This window comes from Ranitomeya imitator, chromosome 4 (genome assembly GCF_032444005.1).
Source record: "Ranitomeya imitator isolate aRanImi1 chromosome 4, aRanImi1.pri, whole genome shotgun sequence".
NCBI classification, from domain to species: Eukaryota; Metazoa; Chordata; class Amphibia; order Anura; family Dendrobatidae; genus Ranitomeya; species Ranitomeya imitator.
In genome coordinates this window covers 285,939,848-285,967,788 of record NC_091285.1, presented here as the reverse complement: position 1 = coordinate 285,967,788, position 27,941 = coordinate 285,939,848, and the positions used below count along the sequence as shown (strand labels likewise).

The 27,941-nt window shown below is 42.5% G+C and overlaps 1 protein-coding gene across 2 annotated transcripts in view; it reads right to left on the bottom strand.

Moving 5' to 3' along the window:
- FGD6 (FYVE, RhoGEF and PH domain containing 6) overlaps window positions 1-27,941 on the bottom strand; it is a 172,726-nt gene that overhangs the window by 43,493 nt on the left and 101,292 nt on the right. Inside the window, exons 3-8 of one of the 2 annotated variants that reach the window (XM_069764725.1) lie at window positions 26,984-27,122; window positions 22,216-22,283; window positions 22,105-22,135; window positions 7,777-7,943; window positions 6,958-7,114; window positions 4,495-4,582 (exon numbers count right to left, since the gene is read on the bottom strand). In XM_069764725.1, coding sequence (XP_069620826.1) covers window positions 4,495-4,582; window positions 6,958-7,114; window positions 7,777-7,943; window positions 22,105-22,135; window positions 22,216-22,283; window positions 26,984-27,122 — 650 coding nt within the window. The remainder of the gene's footprint in view (window positions 1-4,494; window positions 4,583-6,957; window positions 7,115-7,776; window positions 7,944-22,104; window positions 22,136-22,215; window positions 22,284-26,983; window positions 27,123-27,941) is intronic. The other variant, XM_069764724.1, reaches the window with a different exon arrangement.

Here is a 27,941-nt window from a genome sequence, read left to right as displayed (position 1 = left end):
TGAAATCATTTGCTTTGGTGTGGAGTACTGGTCTTAATATTTCAAAAGAAGGAGCTGAAAGTAACTAATCTCCAATTTTACAAGCAATTATATACATACACCTCTTAGGTGTCACAAAAGGGACAAACGGAGTGTAGCAGGGGGTAGAAGGCTGATAGAGCCATTAATAGAACATTTTCCGAATCATTGCAAACGTTACACCTATATTTTCTACTGTTCAAATGGGATAAGGAAGAGGGGGAGTGAGAAAAGAAGGAAGGGAAGAATTGGAATGGAGGAAATAAGGAAAAGGAAGGCAGGACAACAGTCCATGTCCATGCGGGTGCAACATAGGACCTGCACAAGTGTGTGTAGGTGCGGCGTAGCCTCACATGATGAGCTGATGCACATGTCCCCATGTTCAGTAGCTCCGACGGGGCCATTGACTGTAATGAACCACAGTGTGACCGGTTATACATTATTTTCGGCTGTAAGTCTAGTTGAGAAAGTAGACTACATTTTGCTGCCAGTCTCAACTAGGCATATACGGCTGAGAATAATATATGACAGAACACTAAGATGAAGTGTGCAGCACCGTAGTCGATGACCTGTCAGCGCATACACCAGAATACATATTTGTGGGCTTTCGGACGCAAGCCCCGACTGAGACACGGAACATGGGGTCAAAGTGATATGAACCCTGCCTTACAAAGTATCATCCCAAATACATAAAAAAACAAAAAACTTTTTTGCTAACTCAAACATGGGAGGGCTTGTTCTTTTTGTTATACGAGTAGTAGTTTTAAATGACATCATCCAATTTACCATATAAAGTACTGAAAACGGGGAAAAAAATTCCAAATTAGATGAAAGGGTGAGCGGATGCAATTCCTCCATTGTGTCTTAGGTTTTTGTTTTCACGACATTCGTTGTGTGGTAAAAATGAACTGGAGACATGATTGTACAAGTCAGTCTGATTAAGCCAATATCAAACATGCATATGGAAAAAAAAAATTCTGCTTTGGGTCATTAATGTCCGAGACCTGTAACATTCTGATATTTCTGTGGCTGGAGCTGACTGAGGGTTTTTTTTTTTTTTTTTTTTTTACAGTGAGCTGATGTTTTTATTGATAATAATTTTGTGTATATAAGATGCTTTGATTTCTTGTTATTATAACTTTTAAGAAGGAGTGAGATGCCAAAAAATGGCAGTATGGAGTTTTGATTTTTTTCCCTTTTATAGTGTTTACCAATTTGGCTAGTAAATTTCATATTTTAATAGATCTGAATTTTACAAGAGCAGCAATATCAAATATGTTTATTTTTTACCTTTATTTTAACAGGGCTGTGGAGTCCTAGTCGGTATAAATTGGACCTACTCCTAAAATATATAATAAACTGGTAGTAGTACAATGCAGGATGTGTGGGAAATGTTCCCTGGGTCTCTAAGTATTTGGGAAAGTTATGAAATATCCTATAAGTGTCTATTCTTTTCCTTATCTAAGGATCTCCGCTTTTAGTTGAGATGAATCTGTGCTGCACTTTATGTATATGCTCAGTAGTGAGGCAGTGCTGTGGAGTCGGGGTATGTACATGCTCAGTAGTGAGGCAGTGCTGTGGGGTCGGGGTATGTACATGCTCAGTAGTGAGGCAGTGCTGTGGGGTCGGGGTATGTACATGCTCAGTAGTGAGGCAGTGTTGTGGGGTCGGGGTATGTACATGCTCAGTAGTGAGGCAGTGCTGTGGGGTCGGGGTATGTACATGCTCAGTAGTGAGGCAGTGCTGTGGGGTCGGGGTATGTACATGCTCAGTAGTGAGGCAGTGTTGTGGGGTCGGGGTATGTACATGCTCAGTAGTGAGGCAGTGCTGTGGGGTCGGGGTATGTACATGCTCAGTAGTGAGGCAGTGCTGTGGGGTCGGGGTATGTACATGCTCAGTAGTGAGGCAGTGTTGTGGGGTCGGGGTATGTACATGCTCAGTAGTGAGGCAGTGCTGTGGGGTCGGGGTATGTACATACTCAGTAGTGAGGCAGTGCTGTAGGGTCGGGGTATGTACATGCTCAGTAGTGAGGCAGTGTTGTGGGGTCGGGGTATGTACATGCTCAGTAGTGAGGCAGTGCTGTGGGGTCATGCGCAGTAGTGAGGAAGTGCTGTGGGGTCGGGGTATGTACATACTCAGTAGTGAGGCAGAGCTGTAGGGTCGGGGTATGTACATGCTCAGTAGTGAGGCAGTGTTGTGGGGTCGGGGTATGTACATGCTCAGTAGTGAGGCAGTGCTGTGGGGTCGGGGTATGTACATGCTCAGTAGTGAGGCAGTGCTGTGGAGTCGGGGTATGTACATGCTCAGTAGTGAGGCAGTGTTGTGGGGTCGGGGTATATACATGCTCAGTAGTGAGGCAGTGCTGTGGGGTCGGGGTATGTACATGCTCAGTAGTGAGGCAGTGTTGTGGGGTCGGGGTATGTACATGCTCAGTAGTGAGGCAGTGCTGTGGGGTCGGGGTATGTACATGCTCAGTAGTGAGGCAGTGCTGTGGGGTCGGGGTATGTACATGCTCAGTAGTGAGGCAGTGTTGTGGGGTCGCGGTATGTACATGCTCAGTAGTGAGGCAGTGCTGTGGGGTCGGGGTATGTACATGCTCAGTAGTGAGGCAGTGCTGTGGGGTCGGGGTATGTACATGCTCAGTAGTGAGGCAGTGCTGTGGGGTCGGGGTATGTACATGCTCAGTAGTGAGGCAGTGCTGTGGGGTCGGGGTATATACATGCTGAGTAGTGAGGGAGTGCTGTGGGGTCGGGATATGTACATGCTCAGTAGTGAGGCAGTGTTGTAGGGTCGGGGTATGTACATGCTCAGTAGTGAGGCAGTGCTGTGGGGTCGGGGTATGTACATGCTCAGCAGTGAGGCAGTGCTGTGGGGTCATGCGCAGTAGTGAGGCAGAGCTGTGGGGTTGGGGTATGTACATGCTCAGTAGTGAGGCAGTGCTGTGGGGTTGGGGAATGTACATGCTCAGTAGTGAGGCAGTGCTGTGGGGTCGGGGTATGTACATGCTCAGTAGTGAGGCAGTGTTGTGGGGTCGGGGTATGTACATGCTCAGTAGTGAGGCAGTGCTGTGGGGTCGGGGTATGTACATGCTCAGTAGTGAGGCAGTGTTGTGGGGTCGGGGTATGTACATGCTCAGTAGTGAGGCAGTGCTGTGGGGTCGGGGTATGTACATGCTCAGTAGTGAGGCAGTGCTGTGGAGTCGGGGTATATACATGCTCAGTAGTGAGGCAGTGTTGTGGGGTCGGGGTATATACATGCTCAGTAGTGAGGCAGTGCTGTGGGGTCGGGGTATGTACATGCTCAGTAGTGAGGCAGTGTTGTGGGGTCGGGGTATATACATGCTCAGTAGTGAGGCAGTGCTGTGGGGTCGGGGTATGTACATGCTCAGTAGTGAGGCAGTGTTGTGGGGTCGGGGTATGTACATGCTCAGTAGTGAGGCAGTGCTGTGGAGTCCAGGTATGTACATGCTCAGTAGTGAGGCAGTGCTGTGGGCTCGGGGTATGTACATGCTCAGTAGTGAGGCAGTGCCGTGGGGTCGGTATGTACATGCTCAGTAGTGAGGCCGTGCTGTGGGGTCGGGGTATGTACATGCTCAGTAGTAAGGCAGTGTTGTGGGGTCTGGGTATGTACATGCTCGGTAGTGAGGCAGTGCTGTGGAGTCGGGGTATGTACATGCTCAGTAGTGAGGCAGTGCTGTGGGATCGGGGTATGTACATGCTCAGGAGTGAGGCAGTGCTATGGGGTCCAGGTATGTACATGCTCAGTAGTGAGGCAGTTCTGTGGGGTCGGGGTTTGTACATGCTCAGTAGTGAGGCAGTGCTGTCGACTTGAGGTCAAGGAAATTGAGGAGTTGGGGGTTTTGCTTACGGACTCCACAGCCCTGATTTTTAAAAGGGGGAGAAAGGGAGGGATTTGAATTTTTATATTTTAAAATTTTTTTAATGTTAGTGTTTATTCCCCCCACCCCCTATGGGACTTAAACCTGTGATCGTTTCATGGCTTATACTATATACTGCAATACACCTGTTTTGCAGTATACAGTGAAAATCTTGTGACTGAGCTTCACAAGAGGTCCGAGATGACAGTGATGGTAGTCTTCAGCGTACCCCTGGCTGTTGTAGTAACCTATCGGACCCTTGCGAGGGGCAATGGGAGCCATCGCACAAAGACATTGGTGCTTATTACATCTAAAAACTGCCATCAGAGATTGACTGTGGCAGGCAGTTAAACGGTTAACAGCCGTGGTCAGCAGAGATGACGGCAAATCCTGAGCCTCTTCCACACCTGGGAACCCTTTCCCAGAAAATTAATGTGCCATACATTTTTGACACAGGCGGTCTGTATACCAGGTTTACGCCAGATAAATTTTACAATATGCATCTGCCTCTAATATTAGCAAATCAAAAATGGTAACTATACAATTTACAACTTGTGACACAAATGCATAGTGTGACTTACAGAACCTTGTTCGTGTACCTGTTAAAAGTAATCTGTACTGAGGAATCCTTTGAACCGGTTTGAGTAAATAATGCTTCAGGGCTAAATTAGCACAACGAGGGCTCATCTGAATAAAAAAACAAAAACAACAATGCATGATGTTAATGGTATTTTCCACTACTGTATAACCCCTGCTTGATGACTTCAGAGCCCCATAGAAAATTTTTTTTAAAAATCTAAACTCCCCTCCTGCAGTGGTACTGTTCTTGCAATGACAGAGGTTTTATTCCCAGCAGGTCACGTAACATTGTTGTGACTAGGCAGTAAAGGCTGCGGTCGAACAATGGCAGCTGACTGGCTGCAGCCATCACGTGACGCAACAATGTCATGTGATCCCCAAGGAACCACAGAGCCAACATTACCAGATCGGAGCTGCTGCTGCAGACTAGTATCGATTGCAGGGCATTATTGCCATTACAAGTGTATGGAGCCCGGTGAGCAGAAGTCAAAGGGGGGTGCCTGGACTGGGCAAGACAAACTGCACAGCCTGCGATGAGGCAGCACAACCGAGCCACTGTATAAAATTGCCTGGCAGACTGCCTGGCACGCTGGGGCCAACATCAATAACTTTATTTTGCTTTATTAAGCTCCGGGGCCTCAGTTACTCACAGCCACAGCTACTTACATTGGCCGCAGCAAATGGGGCCAGCCGAGTCTGACATCAGATGCTGCTGGCCCTCCGTCTGTTCCTTAGCTGCCGGCGCTCCATGTGACCTTGCACATTATATGAATGTAGGGTCCAGAAGTGATGAGATCCACGCATGTGCCCGCTCAAACTCCCACTCACCCACTACGCTTCTTGTGACCCCCTCCCTGCTCATGCAGTGTGAAGTTGGAGGCCGTCTGTCTGCTGCCTACCTACAAACTAATAAGTTCAACCCTACAGACTGCTACCTGCAATATGGTACAGTCCCCTGTCTTAAAGGGGATATTCTAGTTAACTAATACTTATCTCCTAAACACAACAGATGGGATAATTATTAGGGCCAGTTTACATGGCGGATCTTCATGCAGAAGTTTGGCGTGGACAGCCTCACCGAACTTCTGCATATCCACAGCGCCCCTTCCTTCACGCCTCTTGTTCGCCTCTATGGGAGACAGCGATGAGGACTGCAGAACTTCAACATAGAAATATAGGCTATTTCCCATATTTCATTTTTAGTACCGAAATTCAAAAAAAGGCAATATTATTAAGTGCCTTATCATCAGCTCAAACACATTTGTCAACAGTAACCAGTAAATGACCAATCCTTTTAATCATTGTTTAAAGTTTTGGAAACATTTACTTTAAAGCGAACCGGTCATCAGGAGTTTGCTAACTAAACTACAGGCACTGTCTGGTCGGCACCGTTACACTGATTAAAATGATACCTGGTGTGATGAAATCCGTCCTGTGGTTGTTGTTTAATCTGTATTTGCAGTTTTCAACTGGGGTGGAGCCTGGATAGAGTCTCAAGGGGGCCCGAAAATGTTACCAGAATGGAGCCCTGAAATTTCTGGTGGCAGCTCTGATAGATTATTTTCTATTGGGTCCAGAAGCCATGCTTTCAGAAAGGTGGCCAGGCAGAATTTTAATACAATTTACCTGCAGCTTAACTCTATATTTGCAGATAAATAGCATTTTTTTCACATACAGATGAAATACTGTATCGAGAGCAAATATCCATTGCTTTCTATATAACCTGGTTCCGACCAGTCAATATGGGCATAAAGTAACAAAAACTTCATAGCAGTGTTGTTTTATCTATTCTGCTCGTTTCCAGATACTCCATTCAGAAGAAATCAGGATATTGTGATGTTACATCAGCTGATCCACCCCACCTTGGGAATGAATGGTGCAGCTACCTGGCAATGTGTGGTATACCATGTCCATACAGACTACTGTACGGGTATTACAGCAGCTACACAATGATGCACTGATGCTACATATGCTATTTATTTGTATTTCTTGCAATATTTTTTCTACTAACTTCCCAGTGGCATAAGCTGTGAAGTCCATTGATTGGCTGCAGCAGCCACATGCGCTGTAGTCATGATGTCACTGCTGCAGCCTGTCAACAAAGACGTGACCGGGTGGATGGGTGAGTATTAAACCCTTCAGATTAACAATTATTCCACAATAACTCCTGTAAATGTTTATGGGTAATCTGGTACTTGGTGGATATGCCATAAAACTAATTTGCCTGTGAAGTCTCATGATGCTCCACAGACAGAGGGAGAAGAGGACCGGCGCGGCGCTGGAAAGCGGGAAGACTGCAATTGGTATTTTAAACGCACTTACACCAAACACATTTAGGAAGGTTTAGGGACTTAAAGTTTGGCTGGGAGCTTTTCTTTAATGAAAGCTATTGAACCTTAATACAACATATATCTGCAGCGTCACCATTGCACGCTCAATCACAAAATGGCCGCCAAAATATGAAGCATTTGGCATTTCATTACCTCAAAATCTTTAACTACTCCAGCAAAAGCAGCATTTTTCTTGCATTGTTCATCAAGTAATGACACGTTCCGATCAAATTCTCGAATGTATGTGGAATACATCTTAAGGTAGGGGCCTTTTTTCAGAAAAATATCCGCAATTTTCTGTTGCTCACTCCTACAAGGCAAAGATTTTTTAGATCACGGAAAAATATGGCTAATTGTGTTAAAACAGCCATAAACCACAAGAAACAGATCTAACCATTAATAAGAAACCGAAAAATTAAAATACCGTATATACATTTCCTTTCAAATCTAAACAATTTATAGCTCAAACAAATACGGTATTTTTCTCAGACACACTATGCACTGCGTTTTGCTTGGTGTATAGCCTGAGGGAGATCCACATGGATTTGCTCCCCCATTTTTGACATCTCTGTCTGGCCGGGCACTGGGCATAACCCACACATACAGTTTTGCCTACAGCAGTGTTCCCCAAGAGCCACCAACAGGTCATGCTTTGAGGATTTCCTTAGTATTGCACAGGTGATAATTGCATCACCTGGACAGGCAAGCATTCAATGATCTGTGCAATACTAAGGAAATCCTCAAAACATGACCTGTTGTTGGCTCTTGAGGACCGGACTTGGGGAACACTGGCCTACAGTGTTGTTCAATTTCAGTAATAAAATGCATTAAGAGGATTTTATTCCTCATTACAGACAATGGTAAAGGATTTAAAAAGTAACTTACATTAAAATAAAATGTAGAATTAGATTGTTAAGAGACTTGAACGTATAAATGACAAGTTTGCCAACTTCTCTGTGTGCTTATACAAACCAGAAGATAAAGTACCATTGAGACATCCTCTCCTTTAGCTCTCTCAGCACATCGCGGTTTAGCTCGTACAGCTGTGGCAGGTAGTACAGGATCTGATTTAGGATCTTGTCCTCAATCACTGGCTTCCCGAGATGCCTGGACGCTTGAGCCACAGCATAGCGGAAATCCTGCCAAAGTAAGGATAACAAACCCTGGTCTGAGCAAAGCCGTTTCCTCTACAGTACATGCCAAGCAGAAATAGAATAACACGAGCACAGACTTCTATAGGGTGAGGAATAAGAAAACAAGGTCGAAAAAGTGGAATAAATAGTGGTGAATATATAAAGAGGAGTGTTTGTGCATTTTTGGGGCATGTTTTCTACTAGTGTATTGAGATACAAAACTGACATCAAGCCAATTTATTAACCACAATTTCCACAATCTGAACTACCTTAAAGGGACTGTCACCTGAATTTGGAGGGAACAATTTTCAGCCATAGGGGCGGGGTTTTCGGGTGTTTGATTCACCCTTTCCTTACCCGCTGGCTGCATGCTGGCTGCAATATTGAAGTTCATTCTCTGTCCTCTGTAGTACATGCCTGCACAAGGCAATCTTGCCTTTGCTGTTTTTATTCTCTTTTGAACCCCTATGTACGGCTACATAGGGGTTCAAAAGAGAATAAAAACAGCAATTCAGTATTCCAAACTCTGTTTCCCGGTTTATTCCCTTCTTTTGTGAGCTATCCTTAACCCTAGAATGCGTATCGGGGCCTTTTAGGCCCTAATGCTTACTTTTTTCCATTATCTGCAAAACTACTTTAGCTAGAATTTTGAAACTCTAGGCATTCCTCAAGTATGTCATTGTTGGTAATATCCAGTTGTTCATATAATTTTTTTGGTGTAACAATGCTTTTTGGGGGAAAACCACATCTGTACGGAATGGGGGCTTTTTAGGCCCCTGCTATTTTTATCATGTACTCAGCAGTACAAGAAATGTAGCTGCAGCTAGTTTACTCTAGGTTTATATACCTTTGTGCGTTTTTCATATCTTTGAAATTTGGAACAAAAATGTTTTTGGGTAATAATTAAAATGTTGTGCATTATTCCTATCTTATTTGGCAATTTTGAAATAAACTTGTAAAAGTTATTTATGTGAGTTTCTCCATATGATTTGCACGGGGGCCTAAAAGGCCCTCGTGACGTAAAAGTGTAGATTTTTTTTACATCACGCATTCTTTAACAGGCCTTAATATTAACATTCCATACCACACTTGTGTGCCAAGCCCAAATTATTGTAAAAGAATTCCGCTAGTTGTCTTATGACATTGTTACAATCAATAATTTTAAGCCAAAAATGTATAAACCAATTTTAAACAAAAAAGGGGAGAAGCCAGCGCTGTTTGTGGTCAGAACGCAATACAAAAAGTGCAAATGCACATATTAATTTCTGACTGTATATCAAAATGAGACATTTAGCAAACAATTGATCAATTCTTTGAGCCACCCCGCCACGTCACGGCATTCTCTTGGGGCAGTCCTGCTCTACGATTTTTATATTCTATGGTAACGGCTAGTATCCACCAGCCAGTTTAACAACACTATGCACGGACATGTTTTTTTTCCTCTTTAAAATGAAAAATGGTCCAAAAGTTATCCCTATTTGGGGGCATATTATTGACACACTGGTATGGATACACAATTACAATTACACAATACACAGAAGAAACCATTACTTTTTGATAAGCAGTGGTCAAAAAACGACATAACGTCAGCAGTCATCTGCCCGCTGAGCAAGGAATAAAACTTATCCTGGTAATGCGGCAATTTTGATCCCCTTTTAAAAGCTAAACAAAAATTTCCCTCAAATTCAACACAAATATGATTTGTAATGAATCGTTGATCTCTAATTAGTGACTATAATTCTGAGTGGAGTAAATCTGTCTTTGAAACAGAGATATGTGTTTTATACATGGGCTCCCAGTCTATAGAGGGATAAGTATATGGATTTATAGAACGCAATCTTAAGAACCCCACTGTAGCAGACACTAAATGTAATCATCTACAATTAAGGAAATACATATTCTGAAAAACTATTCATGATGGCAAAGTTGCATACAACTTGCAACATGTGGGCAAAAATTGTTAAGCAAACCAAAGGCTCTGTGTAGCCCTAATTCTTAGCAATATTTTACTTCACTATTTGGTCACGTGTACATTCCTAATTTCATGTGTCCTATGTACTGCATATACAAAAAGTAACTACAACTGACATCCTCATTTATCACAATTACCGTACACCCCACCACGGGGCAGATTATGGAGCCTCTCAATTTTATGTAATTACTTATGTAACTTGACTCCAGGAAATAAAATGCCAGTGATTGAAGCAATTCCATTTGTGTTCTTTTCTATAGGGCTCAGACTAAACTCTATAGAGATTGGAAATGTCTCAATTGTGCACTATGTTCCTGCCGAGAAACATACCGATTCTCAACTATTACCTGGCAGTGTTGTCATAGAGGGAATTAATGTGTATCAAAAATCAATACCATTACAAAGTGGATTATTATCGGATTTGCTCCCTCATAAGTGAGAGCAATGCAATATTAATTCTAAAATGCTTTGGAAGATTTTACATTCCACATCATTCCCGTAAGTGGGCAATATTGTTCTGAAAGTATACGCAGCTGATAAAGTGACATTTCCAGCAGCCCTACAGGGATGTATTTCTGAATCGTTCTGGCTTGTACAGTGAGCAATTCCAGTAATGCCTCTGGAAGAAAATTACAAAACTATGCTATTTACAACACCAATGTCCATGGTGCAGCTCTACTTTAAGGGTATGTGCACACGTCAGGTTTTTTTCCTGACAAAATCCGGACAATTTTGGCAGAAAATCGCGTTTTTTTCCGCGCTGATTTTTCGCGGTTTTTGCGGAATTTTTGCGTTTTTTTTTTTTTCTTCTTGAAAGTCATTTTGGCTTATAAATCCGCAAAAAATCCGCAAAAAGAATGAGCATGTCCATTTTTTTTGCGGAATGCGTTTTTTTTGCGGTAAAAAACGCATCCATCTGAACAAAAAATCCGGAATGCATTCTAAATGATAGGATGCATATTTTTAGCGTTTTTGATGCGGAATTATAGCGTTTTTATAGCGAAATTCCGCAAAAAAAAACGCTAAAAATCCGGACGTGTGCACATACCCTAAAAATGGATATACAGACATACAAAGTTTAGACTCATTTTTTGTATTTTTCAACTGCATTTTTTTAACCCCTTTACCTCCCAAGGCAGTTTGCATATTAATGACCAGGCCAAATTTTTACAATTCTGACCACTGTCCCTTTATGAGGTCATAACTCTGGAACGCTTCCATGGATCCTGGTGATTCTGAGAAAGTTTTTTCGTGACATATTGTACTTCATGATAGTGGTAAAATTTATTTGATATGACTTGCGTTTATTTGTGGAAAAAAAATTGAAATGTAGCAAATTTTTGAAACTTTTGCAATTTTCAAACTCTGAATTCTTATTCCCTTAAAGAGATATCACACAAAATAGTAACTAAATAACATTTCCCACATGTCTACTTTACATCAGTACAATTTTTGTAACAAACATTTTTTTTGTTAGGACGTTATAGGGGTTGAAATGTTAAAATTGAACAGCCAATCACAGTGATCGCAGTTGAGGTGGGGGCGTCGCCACCCCCGGGGACAAGGAGCCCATGTACCCTGAGGTAATATGGCGCCGTAACCTTAATGTTATCACCACAACTGCGGTCGCGGTGCTGCATTAAAGATATGACGTATCCGAACGCCCAAGGTCGTTCAATACCATGCGACCTGGACTTATGTATACGTCTAAGGTTGTAAAGGGGTTAAAAATGCCTTAGCCAGATGGGACATTCAGGAAGACCTTTCACCAGTCTGAGAATGTTGAACTGATAACATCATGGAATAGTGGCTGCAGAGCTTTATTGTAATGTTTATTTTTTAAATTTCCCCTCTCAGTTGCAGTGATATTAGCTTGAAAAATTAGGTTATAATTTTTGTTACAGGGAGCCTGCCACGTAAGAAAACGCTATTAACCTACAGATAGGGCGTCAATCTGCAGGCTAACAGCGTTCTGACACCATGCAGGCCGGCACATTTGACTTCCAATTATAGGGGTGGCGTCCAAATGATTTCTGTCACCGCTCTATGCATAGTAAACAGCGGCTGTAACTGCACCCCCGGCACTGACTAACAGTTCGTTGAACATTAAATCTGGCTGTCAGTCAGTACCGAGGGCACCATTACAGCTGCCGTTCTCTATATACTGAGCGGTTACTGAAACCATGCAGGCGCCATGCTCTGTCGCAGGGGAATAACGTTAATTTCCTCCCGGTAGCTGGGCTCTCAATGCCAGCGCTACATGGTGTTAGCAACCTGCAGATTAACAGCGTTTTTTTTTACATGAAAGGTTCCTGTTAAGTCCAAATGATGTTATCAGAGATTTTTCACTGGTGGGGTGTACTTCCTTTGTATGATACTATCCAATTCTAAACATGTGACAACATACAGTAAAAACAAACAAACAGGTTACCCTGTGTGAGACATGTAATGACAGTCTGCTGTACTTCTGGCACTTAAAATTACTGCAGTAAGGAGACCAAAGAGTACTAACGCCTTTTGGCTTTTATATCCCATAAGTCCATGTGAGGGAAGAAAAGCTTCAGTTGCAGATGTATTTGTAACAAGACAAAGCTCAGCTCTGCTGTACTCCCCTCCCCCACACTGCCTTGAGATGAAAGTTGTTAGTACTTTCTGCACTACTCCTGGGACTATGTAATCACACAACTCTGCAGGAAGAACAGTGAGTAGATCAGACGGTCATTACATGTCTTATACAGAAGAAAACCTGCTCCAAGCTACTGTGGGGGGTTATTTTTCTTTCCCCCTTGTATGATTGGTCAACATTATAGAGAGGAAGAAGCACACGCCCCCAGGGAAAAATCTATGTTGACGAGTAACAACCTTCTGGATTTACACTTCCAGGTGAATTAGTGTAGCTAGTGGCATTACTAAAGTGGCCCAAACGTTGGCCAAACACACGCCAGCAGCACTGGATGAGTACTTGCTCTGGGAAGGAGGGCAGAAGCCTCATGATTTGAAAATGAGTTAACGGGCCAAGTCCCTGTACAACACTGTATAGAGTCTATACTATAGACCATTTAATATGCAGTTTGGAGGCAATGGACTGCCACAACTTCGGAGTGAAGTCTAACACATGGAAAGAAATTCATCCACATTCAAACTTAGGAAATTGTCAGGTAAAACAATATTAAAATCTGTTCGGCTAGGAATCGTGCATGTTGATTTTTGCGGTTTTTCCTGTATGAAAACATTAACAGATGTGGATTAAACATTTTCAACTGAAGCGGGTTCATCTGCACGCCTCAATTCGCCTACACTCTGCTGTACGCCATCTATTTTCCAGTAGCTGAAAACTTCTTACATAGAACTGAGGCCTTTATAGTATGCTTGTCCTAACGATCGCTCAGATTTAATAATATGCATACAAATATTTTCCTCCATGTTTTCCTTCATTTATATAGTCACTTGAGGGATTTAAAAATAAAGATTGTTCTGCCTGTGGTTTCAGCAGGGGAAGAGAAAAATTTAAATCTCCAGCGTTTCCTGAAAAACAGGAAAGGTGAATGGCTAACCTCTAGTACTTGTTTCCTGCAAGAATGTATTGCTACTAATCGAGCATGAAGTATCTATACTACAAAGATACAGAACAAAATACATAGATCGTCAAGCAGAACACATAATAGCGCTAGATTTTTCTTGAATTTTATCTCTTTGGGTATGTATTTTCTATTTGATAAGATTATGGGTTTTTTTATTTTGGGTATTTTGCATATTCTCTGCGACTAAATATGAATATACATTAATTGGATATAATTCTTCAACCAATACATTAGAATTCTTTTAACACGGAATTTGGTAATCCAGGAAATTTGATACTTCAGCATTTATTTCCAGAAAGAAAAAAAAAAAAAAAAGTACAAGATAATGTAAAATCTCACAAGAGAAAAGGAGATATAACAGCCATGTATTTACGCTTCAGATGTGCCACATGAAAGGCTTCCCTTTAAAGAGCACATGCCAGCACGTCAAAAGTTGCCTATTTTACTTTTATGTTAATCTACCTCCTGCCCAGAGTATTCTGCTTGAAATTGATGGCATGGCTTTTACAATTTTTTTTTTTTTTCTTAATCAAAGATGGTGTTTACCAAGTACCCCATGTTATTTATATGTACTATAGCTTTTACTTACAGCAGGGTATTTGTTAATTTTTGTTTCTGACTTGATTTCGTCTCTTTGATGGCCAGTGTGAACATGCTCCTATTCTGAATGCATACCAACCTGTACTCCAGTTCATTTTTTTTTTTAACCCCTTTACCCCCAAGGGTGGTTTGCACGTTAATGACCGGGCCAATTTTTACAATTTTGACCACTGTCCCTTTATGAGGTTATAACTCTGGAACGCTTCAACGGATCCCAGTGAATCTGACATTGTTTTCTCGTGACATATTGTACTTCATGACAATGGTAAAAATTCTTTGATAGTACCTGCGTTTATTTGTGAAAAAAATGGAAATTTGGCGAAAATTATGAAAATTTCGCAATTTTCCAACTTTGAATTTTTATGCAATTAAATCACAGAGATATGTCACACAAAATACTTAAGTAACATTTCCCACATGTCTACTTTACATCAGCACAATTTTGGAACCAGGGAGTTATAAGGGTGAAAAGTTGACCAGCAATTTCTCATTTCTACAACACCATTTTTTTTTTAGGTTCCACATCTCATTTGAAGTCATTTTGAGGGGTCTATATGATAGAAAATACCCAAGTGTGACACCATTCTAAAAACTACACCCCTCAAGGTGCTCAAAATAACATTCAAGAAGTTTATTAACCCTTCTGGTGCTTCACAGGAATTTTTTGAATGTTTAAATAAAAATGAACATTTAACTTTTTTTCACAAAAAATTTAATTCAGCTCCAATTTGTTTTATTTTACCAAGGGTAACAGGAGAAAATGGACCCCAAACATTGTTGTACAATTTGTCCTGAGTACGCCAATACCCCACATGTGGGGGTAAAGCACTGTTTGGGCGCATGGCACAGGTCGGAAGCGAAGGAGCGCCATTTGACTTTTCAATGCAAAATTGACTGGAATTGAGATGGGACGCCATGTTTCGTTTGGAGAGCCCCTGATGTGCCTAAACATTGAAACCCCCCACAAGTGACACCATTTTGGAAAGTAGACCCCCTAAGGAACTTATCTAGAGGTGTGGTGAGCACTTTGACCCACCAAGTGCTTCACAGAAGTTTATAATGCAGAACCGTAAAAATAAAATATCATATTTTTTCACAAAAATTATCTTTTCGCCCCCAATTTTTTATTTTTCCAAGGGTAAGAGAAGAAATTGGACCCCAAAAGTTGTTGTACAATTTGTCCTGAGTACGCTGATACCCCATATGTGGGGGTAAACCACTGTTTGGGCGGATGGGAGAGCTCGGAAGGGAAGGAGCGCCGTTTGACTTTTCAATGCAAAATTGACAGGAATTGAGATGAGACGCCATGTTGCGTTTGCAGAGCCCCTAATGTACCTAAATAGTAGAAACCCCTCAAAAGTGACACCATTTTGGAAAGTAGACCCCCTAAGGAACTTATCTAGATGTGTGGTGAGCGCTTTGACCCACCAAGGGCTTCACAGAAGTTTATAATGGAGAGCCGTAAAAATAAAACAAAAAATTTTTCCCACAAACATTTTTTAGCCCCCAGTTTTGTATTTTCCCGAGGGTAACAGGAGAAATTGGACCCCAAAATTTGTTGTCCAATTTGTCCTGAGTGCGCCGATACCCCATATGTGGGGGGGGGAATCACTGTTTGGGCGCATGGGAGGGCTCGGAAGGGAAGGAGCTCCATTTGGAATGCAGACTTAGATGGAATGGTCTGCAGGTGTCACATTGCGTTTGCAGAACCCCTAATGTACCTAAACAGTAGAAACCCCCCACAAGTGACCCCATATTGGAAACTAGACCCCCCAGGGAACTTATCTAGATGTGTTGTGAGAACTTTGAACCCCCAAGTGTTTCACTACAGTTTATAACGCAGAGCCGTAAAAATAAAAAATCTTTTTTTCCCACAAAAATTATTTTTTAGCCCCCAGTTTTGTATTTTCCCAAGGGTAACAGGAGAAATTGGACACCAACAGTTGTTGTCCTATTTGTCCTGAGTACGCTGATACCCCATATGTTGGGGTAAACCCCTGTTTGGGCACACGGGCGAGCTCAGAAGGGAAGAAGCACTGTTTTACTTTTTCAACGCAGAATTGGCTGGAATTGAGATCGGACGCCATGTCGCTTTTGGAGAGCCCCTGATGTGCCTAAACAGTGGAAACCCCCCAATTATAACTGAAACCTTAATCCAAACACTCCCCTAACCCTAATTCCAACGGTAACCCTAACCACACCTCTAACCCTGACACACCCTTAACCCTAATCCCAACCCTATTCCCAACAGTAAATGTAATCTAAACCCTAACTGTAACTTTAGCCCCAACCCAAACTGTAGCCCTAACCCTAGCCCTAACCCTAGCCCTAATGGGAAAATGGAAATAAATTTTTTTAATTTTTCCCTAACTAAGGGGGTGATGAAGGGGGGTTTGATTTACTTTTATAGTGGGTTTTTTAGCTGATTTTTATGTTTGGCAGCCGTCACACACTGAAAGACGCTTTTTATTGCAAAAAATATTTTTTGCGTTACCACATTTTGAGAGCTATAATTTTTCCATATTTTGGTCCACAGAGTCATGTGAGGTCTTGTTTTTTTGTGGGACGAGTTGACGTTTTTATTGGTATCATTTTCAGGCACGTGACATTTTTTGATCGCTTTTTATTCCGATTTTTGTGAGGCAGAATGACCAAAAACCAGCTATTCATGAATTTCTTTTGGGGGAGGCGTTTATACCGTTCCGCGTTTGGTAAAATTGATAAAGCAGTTTTATTCTTCGGGTCAGTACGATTACAGCGACACCTCATTTATATCATTTTTTTATGTTTTGGCGCTTTTATACGATAAAAACTATTTTATAGAAAAAATAATTATTTTGGCATCGCTTTATTCTCAGGACTATAACTTTTTTTTATTTTTTTGCTGATGATGCTGTATGGCGGCTCGTTTTTTGCGGGACAAGATGACGCTTTCAGTGGTACCATGGTTATTTATATCTGTCCTTTTGATCGCGTGTTATTCCACTTTTTATTCGGCGGTATGATAATAAAGCGTTGTTTTTTGCCTCTTTTTTTTTTTTTTCTTACGGTTTACTGAAGGGGTTAACTAGTGGGCCAGTTTTATATGTCGGGCCGTTACGGACGCGGCGATACTAAATATATGTACTTTTATTGTTTTTTTTTATTTATTTAGATAAAGAAATGTATTTATGGGAATAATTTTTTTTTTTTTTTTTTTCATTATTTAGGAATATTTTTTTTTATTTTTTTTTTTTACACATTTGGAAAAAAATTTTTTTACTTTTTTTACTTTGTCCCAGGGGGGGACATCACAGATCGATGATCTGACAGTTTGCACAGCACTCTGTCAGATCACCGATCTGATAGCAGTGCAGGCTGCTTCACAGTGCCTGCTCTGAGCAGGCTCTGTGAAGCCACCTCCCTCCCTGCAGGACCCGGATCCGCGGCCATCTTGGATCCGGGGCTGGAGCAGGCAGGGAGGGAGGTAAGACCCTCGCAGCAACGCGATCACATCGCGTTGCTGCGGGGGGCTCAGGGAAGCCCGCAGGGAGCCCCCTCCCTGCGCGATGCTTCCCTGCACCGCTGGCACATCGCGATCATCTTTGATCGCGGTGTGCCAGGGGTTAATGTGCCGGGGGCGGTCCGTGACCGCTCCTGGCACATAGTGCCGGATGTCAGCTGCGATAGGCAGCTGACACCTGGCCGCGATCGGCCGCGCTCCCCCCATGAGCGCCGCCGATCGCGCTGGACGTACTATCCCGTCCGTGGTCATAGGGGCCCACCCCACCTCGACGGGATAGTACGTCCGATGTCAGAAAGGGGTTAATGTTGTTTCATGTTTATGCATTTAGTGCAGGTAAGGGTGTGGCCTGCCTTCCTTTGAACTGGATAGTACATTTAAAAAGCTCCCAACTAGGTGTGTGTCCATGTTTGGGACCTGGTCATGTTCAGCACATGTCCGCTGCATCCAAAGCGCTGCCGGCTTTTGAACGCAGGTGATTCACTACGTCCAATACATTGTGTGGGTGATATTTATCTTGCGGAGACTCGCGTCTCTGCAAAATAAATTGACATGCTGCTGTCTGGAAAGATGTGCCACATGTCCATCTAAACGGGTGAGCCGCTGCTGCTGATGCACGCATGCTGCAATGCCTGGACACTGTGGAGGTATGCAGTGTCCAACCCGCAGCATTTACTGACCGTGGTAACGTACCCCAAGACATGTTAAAGTTTTAATACTATAAGCTAGAACTATCCCGAATTTGGTTACACCTTGACGTTGGAGGGATGGCTTTTATGCTTTTTTTTTTAATTAAAAACAGTGTTTACCAAGTACTCAATGTTATTTCAATGCACTATTGCTTTTACTTATGTACTTTGGCTGTATATTTGCTCATTTTGTTTCTGTCTTGGGTTTTGTCTGCTTTCAGTTTCTTCATCTTTTAGCCCACTCTCACTGCCAATACCAGTGAATTCTGAAAGCGTGCTCATTACTGATGAGCGAACATACTCGTTACTCGCGATTTCCCGAGCACACTCGGGTGACCACTAAGCATTTTTTAGCGCTCGGCGATTTAGTTTTCATCGCCGCAGCTGAATGATTTATATCTGTTAGCCAGCATAAGTACATGTGGGGGTTGCCTGGTTGCTAGGGAATCCCCACATGTAATCAAGCTGGCCAAGAGATGTAAATCATTCAGATGAGGGGAGGAAAACAATCTCCGAGCACTAAAAAATACTCGGAGGGACACCCGAGCGTGCTCAAGAAATCTTGAGTAATGAGTATATTCGCTCATCACTAGTGCTCATACATGTGGTTTTCCTGAAAAAGTAGTAAGTTTGTACTTTGAAACACGTCGAAATGAACCATCATTTTACTACACTGAAATATACCGTATATAATCGAGTATAAGCCGACCCCCTTAATTTTGCCTCAAAAAAACAGGGAAAACTTAATGACTCGAGTATAAGCCTAGGGTGGAAAATGCAGCAGCTACTGGTAATTGTCAAAAGTAAAAATAGATACCAATAAAAGTAAAATTAATTGAGACATCAGTAGGTTAAGTGTTTTTGAATATCCATATTGAATTAGGAGCCCCATATAATGCTTCATACAGTTCATGATGGCCTCATAAGATGCTCCATATTAAAATATGCCCCATATAATCCTGCCCACATGTTGATTATGGCCCCATAAGATGCTCCATACAGACACTTGCCCCATATAATGCTCCACAAACGTTAATTATGGCCCCATAAGATGCTCCATAGAGATATTTGCGCCATACAGTGCTGCAAAAACTTTGATTATGGCCCCATAAGATGCTCCATACAGACACTTGCCCCATTTGCTGTTGCTGCGATAAAAAAAAAAAATAAAAAAAAAAATCACATACTCACCTCTCGTCGCTCAGGCCCCCGCACTTTCAATATTCACCTGACTTCGTTCTGGCACAGCTCCATCTTCAGCGTCTTCTGCACTGACGTTCAGGCAGAGGGTGCGCACTAACGTCATCGCACCCTCTGACCTGAGCGTCATTTCAGAAGATGCTGAAGACGGAGCGGCACCGGAACGAGGAGCAGGTGAATATCGCGCAGTGCTGTGCTCCCCGTTATACTCACCTGCTCCTGGCGCGGTGCAGTCGCTGCTTATCCGGCGCCTCAGTTTCTTCCTGTATTGAGCTGTCACCGTTACTGCTCATTAGAGTAATGAATATGCGGCTCCACCCCTACAGGAGGTGGAGAAGCATATTCATTACTGTAATGAGCGGTACCATGTGACCATTCAGTACAGGAAGAAGCTGCGGCACTAGGGAAGCAGGGACCTGCAGGGACCAGGCCAGAAGTAGGTGAGTATAATTAGACAGCCCCCGCTCCCCCTCCCCTGCTGACCCCTAGGTATGACTCGAGTATAAGTCGAGAGGGGGACTTTCAACCCACAAAATGGGCTGAAAATCTCGGCTTATACTCGAGTATATGCGGTAGGTCTTAAATCCTGTCAGCAGCGCGGAGACTATCCACAAACTCCTTCTTACCTATAAATTGCCATTTATAGTATATTTTTAATGTTCTCTCACAAACTGAATCAATTCTAATGCTAGTTTAGGTTTAAACCACTGTTTTATGGTGTATATTTTATATTAATAGCAAAAAACAATCATTAGCAATGTAGAGGAATGAAAAAAAAGAAAAACCTAGTCAGAGATAATATAGATAAGCAATTCTAGACACCCCTGATGTGGTCAAAATACATTTTTGTGACTTTTTTGATTTAGAAAAATCTGTATGTAGAGGATGTTTGTATTTTCATATATTTAGTAATGGCATCAATATTACACCTTTTGCAGCTGTTGTGAGGGATTGAAAGTTTTATATAAACTTATATTTACAAGCAGAGAACTTCCTCGGCAGTTCTGGATTTCCTTCTAATCCAATTCTAGCGATAAGCCAGCAGCCTCAGAAATCTCAACAACAGCTGTGTCTCCACACTTGAAGGTTGATGGAAACAACATTTTCATTCTTAGCTCGTTTACTCTTAATTCTCAGAAGTTCTATTTTTTTTATTTAGAATCAATGGCACAGTAATAGTTTTTGTTCTTTTTAGCCTTTTCCAAAACAAAAGCACAGCATTGAGCTTGTATATATTGGCCCCAATATATCAAGACCAGCCATACTCTCGCCGGTCCTGATAAGGGAGTGTGTAGGAGTTAGATGCCACTGATTAAGAAGTGGATGCCACCGTGAACAATGCCAAAGATCTTACTACAGTCCCTGGAGTAATATTTATTGCTTAGGAAAGACCACAGTTCGTTGTGAATTAACGGAGCCATGACGTCGCACCCCTGCCTCACCCCCATCCTGCTCCATTCATTTTGGGGAAGCTGGGAGAAGCTGCTGTGAAAACACCAAAAGTTGCAAAAAGCTTTACAAAACTATGAGTTTTGCAGCTTTTAAAATGTTGCAAAGTTTTACATTTGTTTACACCAAAATTCTGCTAAATTTGATGAGTCCGGGCCAATGTGTTCTTGATGGTATTGACAATGGAGATTTAAATACGGGAAAAGTAAATACTATAGATGGATTCAATTACCCAAATGCATTGTCATGGGGGTAGAAGATCCCTGTGTACTGTGAATCGCAGATCTTCTATTTAGCCTGTGTATTTGGATCCCATCTTAAATCAATTTGGTTTCCTTTGATGCTGGAGAGGTTAACGACCCTTTCTATGCTGGTCAGAAACATGCAGCTCCATTTCAGCTGCTTCTGACCTGGTCCTTAACTCTTCCTATAAAACCTAGCCAGACCCTCTCTGTCCTTTCGGTGAAACCTCTGCTTCCTTGCTATTAGGAGTCCCTGTGCTGAATAGGAGCTTACTGTTGCTATTGGAGATTTGTCTTCCTGTGCTGTGTGCTAAAGCTAAGTAGTTGAAGTTTGGAGTTGTGGTGTTCTATAGGTTGTTGTTGTATGTGTGTGTGTTTATCTCCTGGTCCCTTTTCCCCTTTAGTTTATTCCTCCTTGTCCCTATCCTCCTCTATATTGTTGGTTAGTGCTTTTGCATGATAGAGATTTTCTGTTTTCCTCGTTTTGTCTTGGTGTCTGGGTTACCTTTCATTTCTGTCCCGTGCCTCATGGTTGGGGGAGGGGAAAAAATTAGGGGTTTTACAGGTGCATAGTAAGGTAGGAGACTCATGACTCCCTACCTTTAAGAGTGCACCCAGGACAGGGACAGTTAGGGTCCCAGCTCCAGGGACAGTTGGAAGCCCCCTCTCCCTTACTGAAGACCGTCACAGCATGACATGCAAGTAATTAGCTCTCTAAAGACTTCAGCACACAACTTGCACACTTATTTCACTACTAATAATCCATCTTTGTAGATTTAACACTGGTGTAAAGAACAGAATACCTAACTGAACATGGACTTGTTTTGTGGCTATTTGTAAGAGTTTAGGTGGGTGAGGGGCACACAAATAACGCCAAGCTTGTGTAATACAAAACTACAAGACCACAGTTATTTAAATTATGCTGTACTTACTATATGCAGAAGCTTAAGGACATCAACAAACCTGTTAAATAGAAAGCAGACTTAAATTTGGGAACAACAAAAACAAAAAATAAGCAAATAATTTGCTCAGTCCAAACTTACACTTTTTCTGAGCTCATGATTTCCTTGGCAATGTAATAAATTTTGGTCTTCTTTCTTGTCTTCTTTTCCTGTTATGTGAATGAAGTAACAGTCCGTTAAGAAATTATCAATTTTCCTATAGATGCAAACAATTAATTCTTATGTAAATACAGCACCTTTATTTTACTCGCTTAGGCCATGTTCACACAGTGCGTTTTTTACCGCGGAACCGCGGCGGTTTTGCCGCTGCGGTTCCGCAGCTGTTTTCCATGCAGGGTACAGTACACTGTACCCTATGGAAAACAGGACACACTGTGCACATGGTCCGGAAATTGTAAAAAAAAAGCCGCGCTGAATAGCTCCCGGAAAAAAGAAGGAGCATGTCAATTCTTCTTCCTGAACCGCAGCGGTTCTGCACCCATAGACCTCCATTGTGAGGTCAAAATCGCAGTAAAACACGCAGATCAAAAATATATCTGCGGGTTTTACTGCGATTTGATGTGCAGAACCGCTGCAGCAGGAAGTGCGGGGGAGCGGGCGGTAGTGCGTGGGCGGAGTGTGGCTGCCCCCCCGTGCTCCGATCCCGCCCCCCCGTGCTCCGATGCCCCCCCGTGCTCCGATGCCCCCCCCCAGTGCTCCGATGCCCCCCCCGTGCCCTAATCTCCCCCCCTTATACTTACCCGGCGTCCCGGTGTCCGTCCGGCCGTCTTCTCCCTGGGCGCCGCCATCTTGCAAAATGGCGGGCGCATGCGCAGTGCGCCCGCCGAATCTGCCGGCCGGCAGATTCGCTCCAAAGTGCATTTTGATCACTGAGATATAACCTATCTCAGTGATCAAAATAAAAAAATAGTAAATGACACCCCCCCCACTTTGTCACCCCCATTGGTAGGGACAATAAAAAAATTAAGAATTTTTTTTTTTTTTTTTTCACTAAGGTTAGAATATGGGTAGGGGTAGGGTTAGGGGTAGGGTTAGGGGTAGGGTTAGGGGTAGGGTTAGGGGTAGGGTTAGGGGTAGGGTTAGGGGTAGGGTTAGGGGTAGGGTTAGGGGTAGGGTTAGGGGTAGGGTTAGGGGTAGGGTTAGGGGTAGGGGTAGGGGTAGGGGTAGGGGTAGGGTTAGGGGTAGGGTTAGGGGTAGGGTTAGGGGTAGGGTTAGGGGTAGGGTTAGGGGTAGGGTTAGGGTTAGGGGTAGGGTATTTTCAGCCATTTTAGCCCTAAAAAGCTTCCTAGGAAACACAGTCTCTGCATAGAAAACTGCATAAAAAAAGGATAAAAAAACGCATCAAAAAACGCATCAAAAAACGCATCAAAAAAAGGACCAAAAAAAGGACCTGCGTTTTCTGCCAAGAGCTGCAGTTTTTTAAAAAAAAACTGTCCTGAAAAAAAAAGGATGGAAATCCTGAACGTGTGAACATACCCTTACATAGCCCCATTAATTACACAGTATATGTTCAACAACTTCAAAATAAACTTCAAACCAAGTTTATAGAAAAAAAATCAAAACACGATATAAAACAAGAAAGGTCAAGATGAATGTGTCACCAGATTGCACAGTACAGTACAAGTATCAATACCTGATAATGCTGGTGTACTTATTTTAACGAAGTGTCAGAATAACTAATACTTTTGAAATGTCATCTATATTGCTGCCCAACCTGTCTAAAGGTACCGTCACATTAAGCGATGCTGCAGCGATATAGACAACGATGCCGATCACTGCAGCGTCGCTGTTTGGTTGCTGGAGAGCTGTCACACAGACAGCTCTCCAGCGACCAACGATGCCGAAGTCCCCGGGTAACCAGGGTAAACATCGGGTTACTAAGCACAGGGCCGCGCTTAGTAACCCGATGTTTACCCTGGTTACCATTGTAAATGTAAAAAAAACCAAACCACTACATACTTACATTCCGGTGTCTGGTCACGTCCCTCGCCTTCAGCTTCCCGCACTGACTGTGAGCGCCGGCCGGCCGTAAAGCAGAGCACAGCGGTGATGTCACCGCTCTGCTTTACGGCCGGCCGGCGCGCCGCTCACAGTCAGTGCGGCCATGCGCTTAGTAACCCGATATTTACCCTGGTTACCAGTGAAGACATCGCTGAATCGGCGTCACACACGCCGATTCAGCTATGTCAGCGGGAGATCAGCGACCAAAATAAAGTCCTGATCATTCCCCAGTGACCAACGATCTCCCAGCAGGGGCCTGATCGTTGGTCCCTGTCACGCATACCGATTTCGGTAACGATATCATTGCTACGTCACAAAAAGCAACGATATCGTTATGTGTGACGGTACCTTTATGGATAGTTCCTTGGTGTCAACCCTTCCCTGCTGCTCCTGAGATCTCACACTGCTCAATATAAACTGCAGCTGTCACTCAGGCTGGGTGGGTGAGATTAAACACCTGGGACTCATGAGTTCTCTTATTTTCCTGGTTTTATAAGAAGCTCAGTGACCCCCTTAGTGACAGAGACAATTTGGTACTTAATGACCAAGCCAATGTTTACAATTTTGACCACTGTCACTTTATGAGGTTATAGCTCTGGAACCCTCCAATTCTGAACCTGAGCCTGTTTTTTCCTGGCATATTGTACTTCATGTTAGTGGTAAAATTTCTTCAATATAACTTGCATTTATTTATTTAAAAATAACCAGAAAATTGGCAAAAATTATTTAGCAATTTTCACATTTTAATTTTTGTACCCTTAAATCAGAATGGTGTCACACAAAATAGTTAATAAATAATTACGGTATATTAATTTCCCACATGTCAATTTTACATCAGCACAAATTTGCAAACAATTTTTTTTGTTAGGAATTTATAAGGGTTAAACGTTGACCAGCGATTTCTCATTGTTCCAACAAAATTTACAAAGCCATATTTTTTAAGGACCACTTCACATTTGAAGTGAGTTTAGGGGTCAATATAACAGAAAATACCCAAAAGTGACACCATTCTAAAAACTGCACCTCTCAAGGTGCGCAAAACCACATTCAAGAAGTTTATCAACCTTTCAGGTACTTCCCAAGAACTAAAACAATGTGGAATGAAAAAAATGAACATTTTACTTTTTTCACGAAAAATTTACTTTGGATCCAATTTTTTTTATTGTCACAAGGGTAGCAGGAGAAAACAGACCACAAAATTTGTTGGGCAATTTCTCCTAGTACGCCAATACCCCGTATGTGGGGGAAAGCCACTGTTTAGGCGCATGACACTGAACATTAAGACGTTTGGAGAACCATGGTCACTTGGCCACATACTTCACTGTGCTCGTTAAGCCTATTGAGCTTGCCACTACTTCCTCTATGTGGGTGTCCACAAAGCGGGGTGCTACTGGCTGGGGTATTTAGCAGATGTTCTAATCCTTGGTGAGTCAGCGGAAGGGTGAGACTGTACTATATGTTATTGCCGGCTGAAGCAGGATGCACGTACTACGGTTGTGGTATTCGATATCTAAAGCACCATGGACTGTGACTACAGACTACTGGTGGGGGATACAAAAGCTGTGGGCAAACCAAAAGTTGGGAGACAGTGGGTATCGCCTGGTAATGGGGCAGTGAAACTACTGATCCCAGGTTGGGATCTTGTGCCCTGTGGGCATTGCATTTTGGCTATCTACCCGGAATTGCTGTATGACCATGGACATAAGGAATACAAAAAATTGTTCCATCATTAACCTGCCTAGATGATTATTACAACACAAAACATCAAATCACAGTAATATAAATCCTCAAGTAATTCCTGTACTAAATATTAAAGGGATGAGACCTTGACGTGATCAAGTGTGTTTGGGCCTGTGCCAAAGGTATGGATAACACAGCTGTCAGCTGGGCCATTTGTTAGCTTCATGTATTTACACATAGAATATTTCTATTCAATTGAATGTAGTCTACTTGATGCATATGCATGTAATACATTGTAATTTTATAAATATTCATTCTTAGGAACTAGTTTTGCTTTGAATATGGAAACAGGACATAAACGCAATGGTCATAAGTGTTAATAATATCAATCAAATTTCAGGACTCTGCTTACACCTACTGACTGGCGGCACGATAAAACCGCTGATTTATGAACTTTTACCTGTTGGCAGTCGTTTGAATGCCTGCTTACACAAGCAGACTGCAGTAAACAATAAGCACTGAGCAATCTATAGTAGATCACTCGGTGTGCATAGGCTGCCACTGTTCTCGCCAGTAGGAGTCCTGATTACCCAGAACAACGAATCACCAAAACCAAACACTGGTATCTTTTATGCAGCATAAAAGATCATTTCACCTGATGAATAAGCGTTTTACTTTACCTTTTTGCCTTTTCCATATTTTCTGTAGGCATCATAATCTGATGCAATCAGGTAATTCAATCAGAATAAGTTTAATCTAAGTAGGTTGTACTGGAATTTATACAACTGACTTGATAAAGAGAACATACTGATGTAGTTGGTGCTGGTATCAGGAAAATCACCCAAGCCAAAGCATCAACCAAGGACAACATCTGCAAGGAGTTTGTATGTTCTCCTCACGTTGCATGGGTTTCCTCCGGGTTCTCCAGTTTTCTCCCACATTCCAAAGACATACTGATAGGGAATTTAGATTTAGATTGTGAGCCCAATGGGGACAATGATGATAAGGCCTGTAAACTGCTAAGGAGTATGATGGGTCTATATAAGCATAGCAAAATCATTAGTATATATAAGATTGGGAAACATTAGCCACAGGAAATTGTGAAATTATGTAAACCTTTAGTCATGCTCAAAGACTATAGGTTTTACAAGAATCACAAGCTACACACCAATTTCTCTTCCAGATTATCAAGGTCAGTTTTGCTAGAGTCTGAGCTGAAATCCTCTTCATCTGAGCTATTGATAATTTCCTCTTCATCAGAGTGAACAAGGCCCAAGTCATCATCAGGATCTTCTTGTGATGGCTCACTGCAAATGACAAAGCATTAATATATATGTAATGATAGTCATTATTCTGTGCTGACACTAACCTAGCGGAAATAAAAGAGGATGACAAAAAAAAAAAAAAAAAAAAAGACAGAACTCAGCAGCAGGGAAAATAACACATCTAGAAATGAGCTTCTGAATTCTAATATTTTGGATTGTTTTATACGGTTGGTCACAAAGCCCTTACCTCTAGTCACAGAGAAGCCAACAGTAACAAGAGGTGGAAAACGATAGTTAAATAAACAGTGCTCATCTGAAAGATTATGCTACTTCATACTAGCAACTGGTGGAGATCTTCAACCTGTGGATCGGGAGCTACATGTGGCTCGTGAGCTAATGTGTGCGCCTCGTGGCAGTTTGCCAACTTGGTGCGCTAGCACGAGATCAAGCAAACAGCTATGAAGAGCAGGTCTACAGACAGTGATTTTTGAGAGTTGACCAGCACTGAAGAGCAGATCTGGATGAGCAAGGCCATACTGGCCTTGGATGTTCGGTAAATTCTAAACTGGACATTGGATGATACTGCCAGATAGAGGGAGTACTTGAAGCTGGATGTGATAGTGTGGCGGGAGCGCTTGATGCAAGAATACCGTATGAGGGTAAAGTAGATATTCTTTGAACTAGGTATACTGCATTGGTGTGATTTCTTAGAGGGCGTGAGAGTTTTGGCTGTTACGGTACTGATCCTGGGGGTTCTAGGCATCACTGCTGTGGGGAAGGTGAGCTGAATGTCACTATTAAAGGAAACTCTGGATATTGCTGAAGACCCTCTCTCAGATCTGAATATGGCTCTTGAGGTAA